The 14,056-nt window shown below is 40.7% G+C and overlaps 1 protein-coding gene across 1 annotated transcript in view; it reads left to right on the top strand.

Annotated features, from left to right (window-relative positions):
• GTF2F2 (general transcription factor IIF subunit 2) overlaps positions 1–14,056 on the top strand; it is a 201,510-nt gene that overhangs the window by 77,227 nt on the left and 110,227 nt on the right. Inside the window, exon 6 of the mRNA XM_073663879.1 lies at positions 12,028–12,109. Within this exon, the coding sequence (XP_073519980.1) occupies positions 12,028–12,109 (82 nt within the window). The remainder of the gene's footprint in view (positions 1–12,027; positions 12,110–14,056) is intronic.

The following is a 14,056-nucleotide window of genomic DNA, read 5'->3' as shown; positions in this document are numbered from 1 at the left end:
GTTGAATTTGCACTTCCATTTTTTGACTGCCGGAGATAAGCCACCGGCAGAGAACACTCCTGTGTATGAGAGAGTCGGCAGCCATGCTTCAGCCGACAGCCATCTAATGTGTATGGGCAGCTAGCGGCTACATTTACGCATCTATTTCAGTTTTAACATACATCAAAAATTGGCACGTCTTCCCTCGTGTAAGTTTTGTCTCCATTTTTTTTCTTCTCGTCTTTTTAAAAACTAAAGAAAGTAAACTGAGCTGTTATTTCCATTGACACTTAGCAATGGATCTGTTAAAAGGGAATTAAAAACTAATATAAAAGGGATGTCTTCAGTTTTTCTCTTTTTTTTTTATTACATCCCCTTAGACATGAATGACCGAGTCAGATCTGCAAAATATTTTGAGAATATGAAATTCTCTGACACTCACACATGTCCAAACTTCCTTACTAGTTTGACTCTCCATTAGCAATGTATCCATTAAATTGGATGAAATGCGGATGGAGAGCTGAATTGAAAGTTTTCCATTTTTCAACTGTTATTAGCAGATCCCCATAGACTTTATGGCCAAGTCTGATCCAGAAAACTGATCAGGCTCTCACTCTAACGGATCCGACCGACAGATACATATTTAAACCGGATGTATGTATAGATCAATGGAACTAAGAATTGGTCCATGTGACTTCCTTGCTCTGTTATTGCAAGAGTTAATCAGCTCAATTGATCTCCTGGAGCTGTGAATCCTGAATTGTCTGATCTGTTCTGTGTTGGCCACTCCCCTCCTGTATATATGCTTGTCACTGGCACTTGGGAGTTGGCAGTGATAGTTACAGCTTCCTGGTTTGGTGGTGAGAGAGAGTTCTGAATTAGTAGCAGGCGGTTGGTGTTTACAGGAGATATCTGCATAAATTTGGTACAGTGTGTTTATCCTAATTCTCTCCCATTTAGTTTACTCCTCCTACAGTTCCCTTGATAGCCACTCTGTTGATTTGTGAGTGTATTTGTATGATTGTAGTTTTTTATTCCTTTCTGTTTACCCCTGTCTGTCTGGTTAATGTTTTCCAATACACTTCGGCCTCTCACCTCCCTTGGTGGGGGAGGGAACAGATAAGGGTTAAGATGGGAGCATAGCAAGGTACAAGACCCCTGCGTCTCCACCATGCGGCATAATCCAGGGGACAGGGATATCCTAGGGTGCCCCTAGTTCGAGGGATCGAATAGGAGTCAGAATGGTGTCCTTTTTAACAACCGAAAAAGGACAAAACCAAATGTGTGAATGAAGCCTAATACAGGAGCCGCTGAGTCTCTTGAAAAAAAAATATGTATACCAATTGCCTCTTCAGAGAAAAAGGAGTTTCTTGAAAAAATTAGAAATTGCTACTAAACTTTTAACCCTTCTAACATGCTAACTGAATAAAAGGGCATTTACGAAAATTATGCAGATGTAAAGTAGACATAGGGGAAATGTTATTTATTATTTTGTATTATTTATTTTGTATAATTTATTATTTTGTACAACATGACTAACTAGTTTAAGGATATAAAGATTTAACACTGCAAATTTTTCAAACTTTTTTGCCAAAATTCCAATATTTTCACAAATGGAAAACATGTGTCACGAAAAAACATTCTCAGAATCACTGGGATACGTTGAAGCGTTCCAGAGTTATTACCACAAAGTGATACTGGTCAGATTTAAATAATTTGGGCTGGTTGTTAAAAGAAATCCGCCAGCAGGTTTTTGCTACCTCACCTGAGAGCAGCTTGATGTAGGCAAAGAGAAACTGAATCCAATGATGCATCACTTAGATTACTGGGTGCCGCTGTTCTCACATGATCGGAGCTTTTAGATTTAGAATCAAGCAGAGCTGAGAAAGCTAACCCCGCCCACACCAGGCTCTGTATGTCCTAAGTTCATAGACCGAGAACTGCCTATCACAGAAGGGGGCATTGCCGGACCAGGAGGCACATCTGCTGGGTCACAGCAATGATAAACTGGTGCTAAAACAATCATTACAGGCAAACAGACTCAAGGAGCTTGATAGGAGAGGCCAAAGTTTTTCAATAGTAGGAATAAGAGTAAGAATATAATGTAAAGAAATTTCCAATTTCTCCACTACTTTGGTACTGCTGATACTGTAGTGATGAGGAATGTTACAGCCAATAACTGCCCTTAGTAGTCATGTGCCGTGCATGCCAACTAAGGCAAGTGGTTGGCTGCAGCGGTCATATGAATGATGAGCTGCACTGGACTCGATGTTAGTAATGGCTGTTTTTTTTTTTACTTCTTTTGGCTAAGATGTCCTGCATTCCCAGAAAACCCCATTAACTATTACTCCCATGAAAATTGACAAAGCTAACATCAAATTAATATATGCTATAGTAATTTTTTTAAGATATTTGTGTAGATTGTTTTGATTTTTTTTTTTTTAGATATTTTCCAATATGTCCATTTACCTTTTTTTTTTTTTTTATCAAAATTTGAAATCTTTTAAAGGAAATACAGTGAAGGGGTTGTTGCTTCTCTATGAAATGCCTGTTTAACAACTGGTGACCACCAGAAATTCCTGGACAGTCCGTAAAAACGGGGCACTTTTTTAATCTGTCTGTAAAAAAAAAAAAAGTAAATGACATGTCTGTGATTTTTTATTTTTTTTTAAACTGAAGAGACTTGTACAGATTTTTGGCTGTATTTATCACTTTTTACAGTTCTCAGGGAACGCAGCTCAGGTCTTTATGATTTCTGGTCTGTAGACATCTCTTGTAATCGCAATGATTTATTATGGTCCGCTAATGTGTCCGTAAAGAAAGTGTCCTGTCCGTGATTTTTTTTGAGATGCTGTCCAGAAAAAAGAAAAAGTAAAGTTGGCAACCCCAGTGGCCACCTATTATTGCTTGGGGGCGGCTGGACTTGCAGGGCCTCCTCCAGTGAAAATATAACATTAAATTAACCTAATCGCAACGTTGCTCTTTTCTCGCCTCCTAACGGAGATACTTTAGCGTTACCCATGTCGGTGTGTAACCTCTTACTGAAGAGGAAGGGTGTCTTCATGTCAAATGCTGATTCATCTGAAGCTTGTTTTTTTTTTCTTTCTTCAAAGTCATATTTTTCCTCTAGCCATTTTATAAAGACCGACTTGTAGCCCCCCCCAATAAAGTCCACCTTTTGGTAGTTTCTTTTAAGCAGTCGCTATTTTCTTTTATTTAATATTATGTGAAAACCATGACCCTTCGCTTTTTACATGTCTAGCCATTTCAGTGACTACATTTTACGCGCCGTGCTATTTATGAATGGCATGGTGTATTGAGGAATAGTTTTAAGTGGAGTTTGTGAAGCTTGATCGTCAACCACAGCCTTCCATCTATTCTATGCACATAATACCGCACCTTTGTGTTTGTGCTGTGAATCAGCAAAACAAGCGTCTGGTCCTCTGCTCCGGTGAAAGTCATCTTGTGATTCTGCAGAGCGTAGCACGGTAATGTGATTTTGTATCGCTCTTCATAAATGCTAATGGGATTCTCTAATGGGGCTTTTCAGAGCACTGAATTGCAGTTGTTCAGATAGCAGCAATCAGCTCTTGCCTGGTTCTTTGCTGCCTGTGTATAAGATGGGCCTTAAATAAAAAAAAATCTTTAATTTATTCTTGATTTATTTTTCTTTAAACCGCCTACAGATTAACTGGTTACAGTACACGGCACATAAGATGATGGAGATTAATGGCTCTTGAAGTAATGTTGGCATTTATTGAGCGAGTGCAGATGTGAATCATTGCTACCAATGTCTTCTTCCTGACGTGTTATGACAGTTTTGCATTACCATGTAGTTAGCATGTTAGCTTGGTCATTCCACTACCCAGATGATATTTCGACTCTCCGCTTCATAGCTGGAATATTGCTGGGGTTTTTATCATTCGTATGCAGGCATTCTTCATTGAGTCACAGTAATCTTAGTCATTTTGTTTGTACTTTTTCTTTATTATACAATTCTGTTTGCATTAAATGGGTATTATTTATTAATAGAGCAAATACATTTCTCTCCAAGTTTTGTGAACCTGACATTGACAAGGGCTAGATTGATGCACTGTCTTCTAAAAATGATATCCCACTTGCAAGCGTAACTATTAAATATTTAATATCTGCGATAAATTGTGTGCCATCTTCAGACGGCCTTTACTTCTCATCTCTTCTTTTAACACTGTCTAATGAAAAGCTTCCATATTCAGCTTCACAAAACAGTAATAAAATACTGTGTTATGTTCTAAGCAGGTTTTTATGCCCTTTATATTTAAAGGGCTTTTTCACCACTTTTTTTTTTCAAGACTGCCAGAAGAGAAAGGATTGTTATAAAATATATAAATGTGCTGGAAGTGATGTCCTGTCAGTCACCTGACCCTGTAGCCAATCAGTGCCGCAGCAGTCAGGTGGCTGAATGGATGGCGCATCATCACTTTCTGTCCCAGGGGAGAACACTGGAGGGGCCGGGCTGAATCTGTGTAGGTTCAGAAGTACCACTTCTTTCTTTATTTTATGAAAAATTCTTCTCCATACCAACTTTTCAAAAGATGGTGAAATATTCCTTTAAGGCTATGTGCCCATGATGCAGAATTGAAGCAGAAAATTTCCGCAGCGTTTCTGCATGTCCTTGCCAGTAAAAACGCTTGCGGATTTCACACGCATTTTTTAAGCGTTTTTGCATGCGGATTTGACTTGCGTTTTTTAAATGCATTGTGACCTCAAATCGGCATGCGGAAACACACAAATAATGAACATGCTGCGGATTTTTCCGCAAGGAAAATCCGCTGCGGAAAATTCTGCAGCATGTGCACAGAACATGTGGATTTTCATTGGGGACCATGGGGCACGGATTACCAAGCGTTTTTAAAGCGTTTCCGCTGCGAAAATTCCACATCAAAAATGCTTGAAAACGCATAGTGGGCACACAGCCTAAAAGGACTCTGTCAGCACAGAATGACTGTTCAAACCCAGTACAGACGCTCAGTTCATCATGGCGTGGCCAATCATTTAAGTGCACTTTCCCAGCTGCTTGATTTCCCTCGATCTCCACTCCACCGTACTCTTCTTGATAGCTCTGACCTCATAGAGCCAGTGAAGGGTGGAAATACATGGAAAACAAGCAGGTGGGAAGGTATATTTAAATGATTAGCCCTTCTTTTGTGCTCCAAATGCCTGTACTTGGTTTGAACAGGCATTCTGTGCTGACAGAGTCCCTTTAAAGGAAATCTGTCAGTAGGATCATCCCTCCTAAGCCGTCTATATGGGCATGCATAGAAAGTTGAATAAAGTGATACCTTGATAGCGGTGATCTGATTCCAGCGAAATATACATTTTTCTTAAGATGGAAATGAGGTATTAAGATCCATGGGCAGGACATAGATCTCCCTGAGAATCTGCCTCAAGAGCTTGTTTTAAATTAAATTGGGGGTTACCAGTGTGAGACTAGTAATGACTGACAGTCTGCTGTCCTGGTCTACATGTCTCACACTGGTAACACCCCCCCCCCCCCTTTCATTTAAAATAATCTCTGGAGGCAAGATCTCAGGAAGATCAGTGTCCGGCCCATAGATCTTAACAGCTCATTTGCAAATAGCGAAATCTGCCTATCTGAAGAATGAAGCCATAGAAAAAGAGAAATGGCACTACTGTAAAGCCCAATTTTCTTGATTCCATGTTTTCAGCTTAATTTATGAGACATGGGGGATCTTTGATATGAGAGAAGATTATTTGGAATTAAAATTTTTATCTTAGTAAGAGACATTAAGGTGGGACATAATTTTGTTTGTATAAGTATCAAAATGCATATACAAGGGATAAAAGGCTTTTTTTATGTAAGATCCCTTGAAGAGACAAGGAGGCATTGCCTCTGACTGGAGAAAAACCGGTTTAAATGCCACACAGGACACGTCTTTACCATAAGAGCTGAGAACATGTTTAAGAGTCACCCCAGGAGCTGGTGACACATGAAAAATCATTCGCTCCAAAAAAGGTTTAGATAACTTGTTGAATAAAATAACATCCATGGTTATATAAATGATTGTCGATTCGGTCTGATTGCCACTTAGGATGAGAAGGGGCATAGTTCCCCCTTTTAAGACAAATTGGCTCATGCTTTATGGATTTTTTTTTTATCTTCACGTGTATTAATATGAGAAACTAAGTTCTAAAGTTGCTTTTATCCCACATCCTTAACTGACCCTTGGTTGAAATTAAAGGGAGTCCGTCACCCCAATTTTACCTTTTGAAACACCAGTAAAATTCATTATAATTGTACATGCCTAACACATCAGGCCTATTTTCCATTTCTAAAAGCGCCATTCTACCTGTATACTCCAGTTTTCATTGTCTCATGCAAATGAGCTGCCAAATGGGATCATTTTGTTTGTAAACTGTTCCTCTCTCAGTTGATTGACATGTTTAGCCAGCCCACAAAATCACGTTAGTAATCCCGCACCTGAGCTCTAGTGCCTGAATTCATCCATAGCCCCCCCCAGTTTCAATGGTACTACAGCACAATTACCCGCTAGTGCACAGGCGCTGGATTTCACATGAGCGTTGAGTGCCCTGCTTTGTCAATAAAATTTGCCATAACTTACGCTAGAAAACTGATGTACATTGTAGCTCAATTCTACATTAGCTCATTTCTGGTGTACATTTCATTTTATCATGTACTGACAGCCCAAAGATGCTCCACTTTTATTTGGAAAACCCTTAAAGTAAGCTGTCAGCAGGTTTTTATTATGTAACCTGAGGGTCACATGATGTATGGGCTGAGACACTGATTCCAGAGATTCAATTTACTAGGCTATGTGCTGTTGTTTGAATACAATGAGCTTTTTATCAGCAGGAGATTATCACTGCCTGGACTAGCTGACTTCATGAGTCGTGGTCCAACCACTCCCCCTGCCCTGATTAGCAGCTGTCAATAGACAATGTACACAAAGCTGTGGTGTGGGCGGTGTTAGCTTTCTGAGCTCTGCTACATCTAAAAACTCTCATAATTACTGCACCCAGTAAGCTAAGTGACACATCACTGGAATCAGGGTCTCTTTCTCTACATTATACTGCTCTCAGATGAGGTAACACAAACCTGGTGACAGATTGGCTTTAATAAATTTGCTGCATCTTATTCCAGCCGACTGCAGGTTTAGGACTAGTGTATGAATGCCAGTCTTGATACATTTCCCTTGTGAGTCCTACACTCTGAGCTAATTTTTAGGGATATTGCCAAGAAGATAGGAGGAACGGAACAACATTTACCTTGAGATGCAAAATGCAACCTGAGAATATGGATTATGGTTCCAATTGTCCAATGCTTCTCCAGTCTCTCTTCCGCTTTCCAGAGACTGTCAACTGCGATATTTTATGGCTTTTCCCTGAAAATCGTAACATTCGTATATTCTTTATAGATAAAATGAAACTCCGCTGTGTTTTTTTTTCTTCTCTGAGCTCCAACACTAAGGAATAGTAAAATCCATATTATGACTTGTAGCTTACAATTTTGGTATATGTTATCTGCTTTCTATGATTTCATTATTTCCAGTCTTTTCGCTCTGTCAGTAATTTCCGAGTAAATGCAGAAGTTCCCCCGATGAGCGGATTATATTAAGAGCAGACAATGCTGCCATAGAGGATCTCAGATTTGTAATAAAATTCTTCTTACAATTTTGTGCATTTCCATTTCTAGGCTCTTTAGGAAAAATACATAACTGATGAAACCTTCTCTGACCTACAAGGACAGATTTCTTTAGCGTCTCTTATGTTGTATTGGTACCAGAAATGGTTTCCTAGAATGTTATTGATGATTTGTGTTATTGCTTCCATAACATGTTCTGAACATGCTAAAAGAAGTTTAGATGTAAGATAATTAATAAATCTTAATGTCATCTGTTGGATTTGGCAAAAATGGAACAAGCTTTCAAGTGCAATCCTAAGGGCGTGTTCACACATCTGTGTCTGCGTCCTGGCCCTTTTTTTTTTCAGCACCCAGACCCATTATTTTTTCTCAGGAGTGGATAATAAATGCAGAATTGGTGACTTGTTTCTATTATACCTTTTCTCTGATTGTTCCTCACATGGTTTTGTCTCCCACTCCTGAGAAAAAATACTGATAGTGGGGCCGTGGCCTTATTGTGATCCACAGCCAGGGTTGCCAACTGTCCAGAAATTCCAGGACAGTGCGTTAAAAATTGGTCACTTTTCTTATCATAATTATGGACTTTACATATGTAACATTAATCTTATTGTTTTATTAAGATTTTCCATTGTGTCCATTAAAAATATTGTCTGTCCGTTATTTATTTATTTATTTAAGCTGTCAAGGAAAAAATAAAATGTTAAGTTGGCAACCCTGTCCGCAAGCAGGCTGTGGAGTCCGAGTCGTGGAGTTGGAGTCTGTGTCCACTTTGGTAAAGTCTGTATAAAATGGACCGACTCTCACTCCTAAAATACACTGCTCAAAAAAATAAAGGGAACACTTAAACAACAGAATATAACTCCAAGTAAATAACACTTCTGTGAAATCAAACTGTCCACTTAGGAAGCAACACTGATTGACAATCAATTTCACATGCTGTTGTGCAAATGGAATAGACAATAGATGGAAATTATTGGCAATTATCAAGACACCCTCAATAAAGGAGTGGTTCTGCAGGTGGGGACCACGGACCACATCTCAGTACCAATGCTTTCTGGCTGATGTTTTGGTCACTTTTGAATGTTAGTTGTGTTTTCACACTTGTGGTATCATGAGACGGACTCTACAACCCACAGACGTTGCTCAGGTAGTGCAGCTCATCCAGGATGGCACATCAATGCGAGCTGTGTCTGTCAGCGTAGTGTCCAGAGGCTGGAGGCGCTACCAGGAGACAGGGGCCGTAGGAGGGCAATAACCCAGCAGCAGGACCGCTACCTCTGCCTTTATGCAAGGAGGAACAGGAGGCGCACTGCCAGAGCCCTGCAAAATGACCTCCAGCAGGCCACAAATGTGCAGGTGTCTGCACAAACGGTTAGAAACCGACTCCATGAGGGAGGTATGAGGGCCTGATGTCCACAGATGGGGGTTGTGCTCACAGCCCAACACCGTGCAGGACGCTTGGCATTTGCTACAGAACACCAGGATTGGCAAAGTCGCCACTGGCGCCCTGTGCTCTTCAGGTTCACACTGGGCACATGTGACAGAGTCTCGAGACGCCGTGGAGAGCGATCTGCTGCCTGCAACATCCTTCAGCATGACCGGTTTGGCAGTGGGTAAGTAATGGTGTGGGGTGGCATTTCTTTGGAGGCCGTACAGCCCTCCATGTGCTCGCCAGAGGTAGCCTGCCTGCCATTAGGTACCGAGATGAGATCCTCAGACCCCTTGTAAGACCATATGCTGGTGTGGTTGGCACTGGGTTCCTCCTAATGCAGGACAATGCCAGACCTCATGTGGCTGGAGTGTGTCAGCAGTTCCTGCAAGATGAAGGCATTGAAGCTATGGACTGGCCCGCCCTTTGCCCAGACCTGAATCTGATTGAGCACATCTGGGACATCATGTCTCGCTCCATCCACCAACGTCACGTTGCACCACAGACTGTCCAGGAGTTGGCGGATGCTTTAGTCCAGGTCTGGGAGGAGATCCCACAGGAGACCATCCGCAACCTCATCAGGAGCATGCCCAGGCGTTGTAGGGAGGTCATACAGGCACGTGGAGGCCACACACAATACTGAGCCTCATTTTGACTTGTTTTAAGGACATTACACCAAAGTTGGATCAGTCTGTTGTGTGTTTTTCCACTTTAATTTTGGGGGTGACTCCAAATCCAGGCCTCCATTGGTTAATAAATTTGATTTCCATTGATGATTTTTGTGTGATTTTGTTGTCAGCACATTCAACTTTGTACAGAACAAAGTATTCAATGAGAATATTTCATTCATTCAGATCTAGGATGTGTTATTTGAGTGTTCCCTTTATTTTTTTGAGCAGTGTATATAATACATTGGGTACAGTAGTACAATGCAGGATGTGCTGTAAATGTTTTCAGAAGAATTTGGGAAAGTTATGAAATGTCCTATAAATGTCTGTTTTGTTCCTGATCTAAGGATCTCGGCTTTTAGTTGAGCTCAATCTGTGCTGCACTTTATGTACACGCTCAGTAGTGAGGCCTGGCTGTGGAGTCGGTCAGGGAAAGTGGCTTACTGACTCCTCAGCACTTTCCACAACATCAGATCAGAATAGGACATACTCAGAGTTTTTTCTCGAATCAGTTATTATCATGGATGTTTGAATGGACAAGGTAGACTCCATGGGTCCAAATGCTGTCCAATTGAAAAAAAAATCGAGCAGCAATCGGACATTACACACGGAGGGGTGAAAGCTCCATAAAAGAAATCTCCTACGTCTAGATATTGCTGTTATTTATTATAGTGCCCCCTGGTTTGATTTTCTCTTCTGTGTATAGTTCTGATGAAAAAGGATTCTTATTAGCTGGCATGTACAATAGCAGGATCCCACGGGCACCCATGTACAAGAGGTCCAGATGCTGTAGCTAAGCTCCTGGACATTTGTGATGACCCACACTGGACACATTAAATTGACGTTGTGAGAGGGAATTAAGAATAACACCATATGGAATGTCATAAGTTAAAACTGAGTGACCTAACAGACCTACATTAATTATTATTGGACATTTAAAGTGGTTGGCCACAACTTTTTTATTGATAGCCTATACACCACCTGTTACCAACGCTGGAGGCGCCTAGAAGTTCTTGGATGCTGCCGCAACACAGCAGCAACATCAAAACTATAGTAGCCACGACCAGGTACTAGAGATCCATTCCCTCTTCACTTACAGTAAATAAGGGGTGGATTTGCAGCCGCTATAGAAATGATGGAGTTGCATCCGAGAACTTTCGGCTGGTATTAGCTGATCGGCAGCGATCGCGCCCACTGATCAGATATTGATGGCCTATCCCACGTGTAGGCCATAGTAGTGGCCAACCCTTTTAACTCTTAAAATGTGTGATAACATTAAGCGGAAGAAAACTTTTCGACACTGTAAGTCTGCGGGATTTTCTCATCCTCGTGTTTCTCCACTCATGGAGAAATTTGCAGTAGACCGGAGCTCCGGATGCAGCCATTTGTCTTCTCTCCAGGCGCAGGATTGTGAGAAAGAGAAACTGGGAAATGGCTGGTCTCCTGTGGTCACATAAGATATTCAGTATACGTTTATCAGTTTAGGCTACAATCTAAGATGCGTTAAAAGAAAGGTGAAACTATATAGGAAGGAATAGCTGGCATTTAATTTTGTCTGTGTGTAGTGCTGCAAATGCTTACTTGGGAAATCCTCATAAATGATGCTTTGGTTGTATAACATTTGTGTTCAAAACATGGGCATGGATTGTATGTTGTGGTGCAGTCCTGAATATTTGCTCTTGATCCGTTCCTGCCATTTGTGGGAAAAGTTCTGCACCAGCTAAACTGTCCGAGTAAGGTTATGTTTACACATTGTGTTTTTGTTTCGTTTTTTTTTTTTAATTCCAATTTTAAGCTGCGTTTTACAGTACCAGCAAAAGCTATGAGATTTCAGAAATCTCATGCACACACATTTGGTTTTTTTTTTTCCTGATTGGTTTGGAAAACTGTTGCGTTTTTGCAACATGCAGCATGTCACTTCTTTCAGCTTTTTTTTCAGTATTTTGCAGCATATTTTCATCCATAGAAAGGAATGGGTAAGTGGAAAAATGCAGCAAAAAACACAGGTATTAGGTTTTGCTGTGTTTTTGGTGTAAAAACCTGAGGAAGTTGCATCATCTTTTTTTTTTGGGGGGGAGGGGCGCAAAACCTTATCAGCATGCACAAGAGGCAATAAAAACGCAGCAAAACCTGCTTTTTTTTTACTCTGCTTCTTTACTGCCAAGAAAGCAGATTTTGCCTGCAGAAAAAAATGCAGCAAAAATGCAACGTGTGAATATTACCCAAATGGGTGTTATCTTTGTGTTATAGTCCAGATTTACTCCTGACCTTCTTTTCATCTTTCACAGAGAAACTGGCCATTGAGGGTATAGTTGTGCAGCGTGCTGAATGCCGCCCGGCAGCCAGTGAGCACTACATGCAGATGAAGAGGTAAGCTATATTTTATTGTCGTTTTGGTTACATTTACGCACATTTTCTTTTTAGAAAAAATGTGCTTGCAATTATCCCTGTTTACGGTGTCCCGTGTGGTGTTAAGTAGCCCGCCACGCTGGGAATGAAAACGGAACCAGATTTCTAACTCGAAAAAAATAAATATCCTGTTGATGCTTAAGGTAGTTCGTAACAATACAGATTACTGTCCATGGTAATAAAGGATTTCATGTCCTCCAAACTCATTAGTACAGACATGGCATCTCTTTGTGCAGTTGCCAGATAATAACATCTTCATAAAACACGTGTGATGTGAAAAAAGGGTCGCATCTCCTCCTAATGATAAGGAACCAGCGGTCTAGCGCCGAGATACCAGTCTGTTATACTTAGATCTTTCTTAATATTCGTGCCCCCCCGCCTCCATTGCACAAGGCAGCTGTGCAATATGTGAGCACAGTAATGTGGAAACATTATAAAATGCTGCTAATTAAATCCCTGGAGATTGTTCTGCTTAACAAGACCTGCACAGACTGGGATAAAATATGCAGTGCGAGAGTTTGAAACGTTTTTCCAGCTCTTTTCTTACATAATTATCTTCAGATAAGGTGGAGAAATCGGAAACTCCTAGTAGATGCAAGGTGAAGTAATTTATGTGTTTTGTTGGTTATTAGTTATGTGTTTTTTCTGGCTACTAGCCTATATTCCGCAGTAAGTAACTTTTTAATTCCCTGCGTGCTATATATTAACAAATTGGTCAGCCTAGAAAAAAAGATCCCCGTGCAAATTAGTTTAGAATATTTTACTCAAAGTTCAACCCCCCCAATTCCCTTCAAAGTTCAGCCAGTAGTAAATTAGCAGGGAGGAGAGGATGACGGCACAAATGGATGGGTTAGATTACTGCCACACTGAGCTTCCTCTGCTCATTGGCCATATGCGTTGGAAAGGCTTCTATCGAATACATTAAAGGTCCCCATAGCCTCTTATCAGAAGTCTGTTTTTCTATCCATCACTCTTTGGTTCCATACGGAGACACTAGTTTGTTAGGTAAGCAAATATGCTCACATTTTAAAGAAGAGGGCATACATAGGCCTTACAGAACGCAGTATGAATAGAGCCATAGCTAAATAAAAAATGAATGGATCAAAATGTCACAAAAGTAATCTTTATTAGATACAAATGTGTGCAGGAAAAGAGAAGAGAGCGCTCCTTGTGCAGATCCATGAGGTAAAACAATATTGCCGTGGTGAGTGATTTCACTCGTGAAGGAAGAGAGTCCAGCTTCAATCCATAAAATCTAATCCTTGCACCCCTTATCCCCAATCATGCCTAGGCATATTTTAGTGTTTTGATTTTATGGATAGAAGCTGGACTTCACAAGCAATACCAATGTCTGGCAGAGGCTTATCCGCTCCAGAAACTTACTTGGTTTCCATCAAGGGTGAGCTGAATTTTTTCGCTGCTTTAGTGATTTCCCTCCCCTGGACTTGTTGTGCAGCGTCAGGCACTACACTGATGATTGCAGGTAAAAGCTCTCTGATGACTTACATGCAGTAAGTGAATAGAAGAAAGGTAGCACTCCCCATAGGTCTGCGGGATCTGAAATCTTTATTTGATGAAGACATACAGGAGAGCGTTACTGGACTACGGCCGTTTCGCGCTTCATTGCGCTTCTACGGGAAGCCCGTGCCAAAAACGGAGAGGAATACGCTCATACCGGTATGATCTTATTTCTCTCCGTTTTTGACAGCGCTAGTAATCCAAAGACAACCTCCTTTTTATTTTCATTTTGTATTATTATCTACAAAAAAATGTTTGCAATATTTTGATTTATGCAGTCATATACAAGCACTGTCTGCTTGAGGCATTGTCTCTGATGCCATACTCACAGTTTTTCTCTTTATTTTGGGATCTTTTAAAATATACCGACTACATATTTTTTCCTTGCTG

The sequence above is a fragment of the Phyllobates terribilis genome, unplaced genomic scaffold (genome assembly GCF_046119375.1).
Source record: "Phyllobates terribilis strain yellow unplaced genomic scaffold, ASM4611937v1 Scaffold_2__4_contigs__length_985480577, whole genome shotgun sequence".
In the NCBI taxonomy this organism is placed as follows: domain Eukaryota; kingdom Metazoa; phylum Chordata; class Amphibia; order Anura; family Dendrobatidae; genus Phyllobates; species Phyllobates terribilis.
The sequence above is the reverse complement of the archived record's forward strand: the minus strand, read 5'-3'. Positions and strand labels throughout refer to the sequence as shown.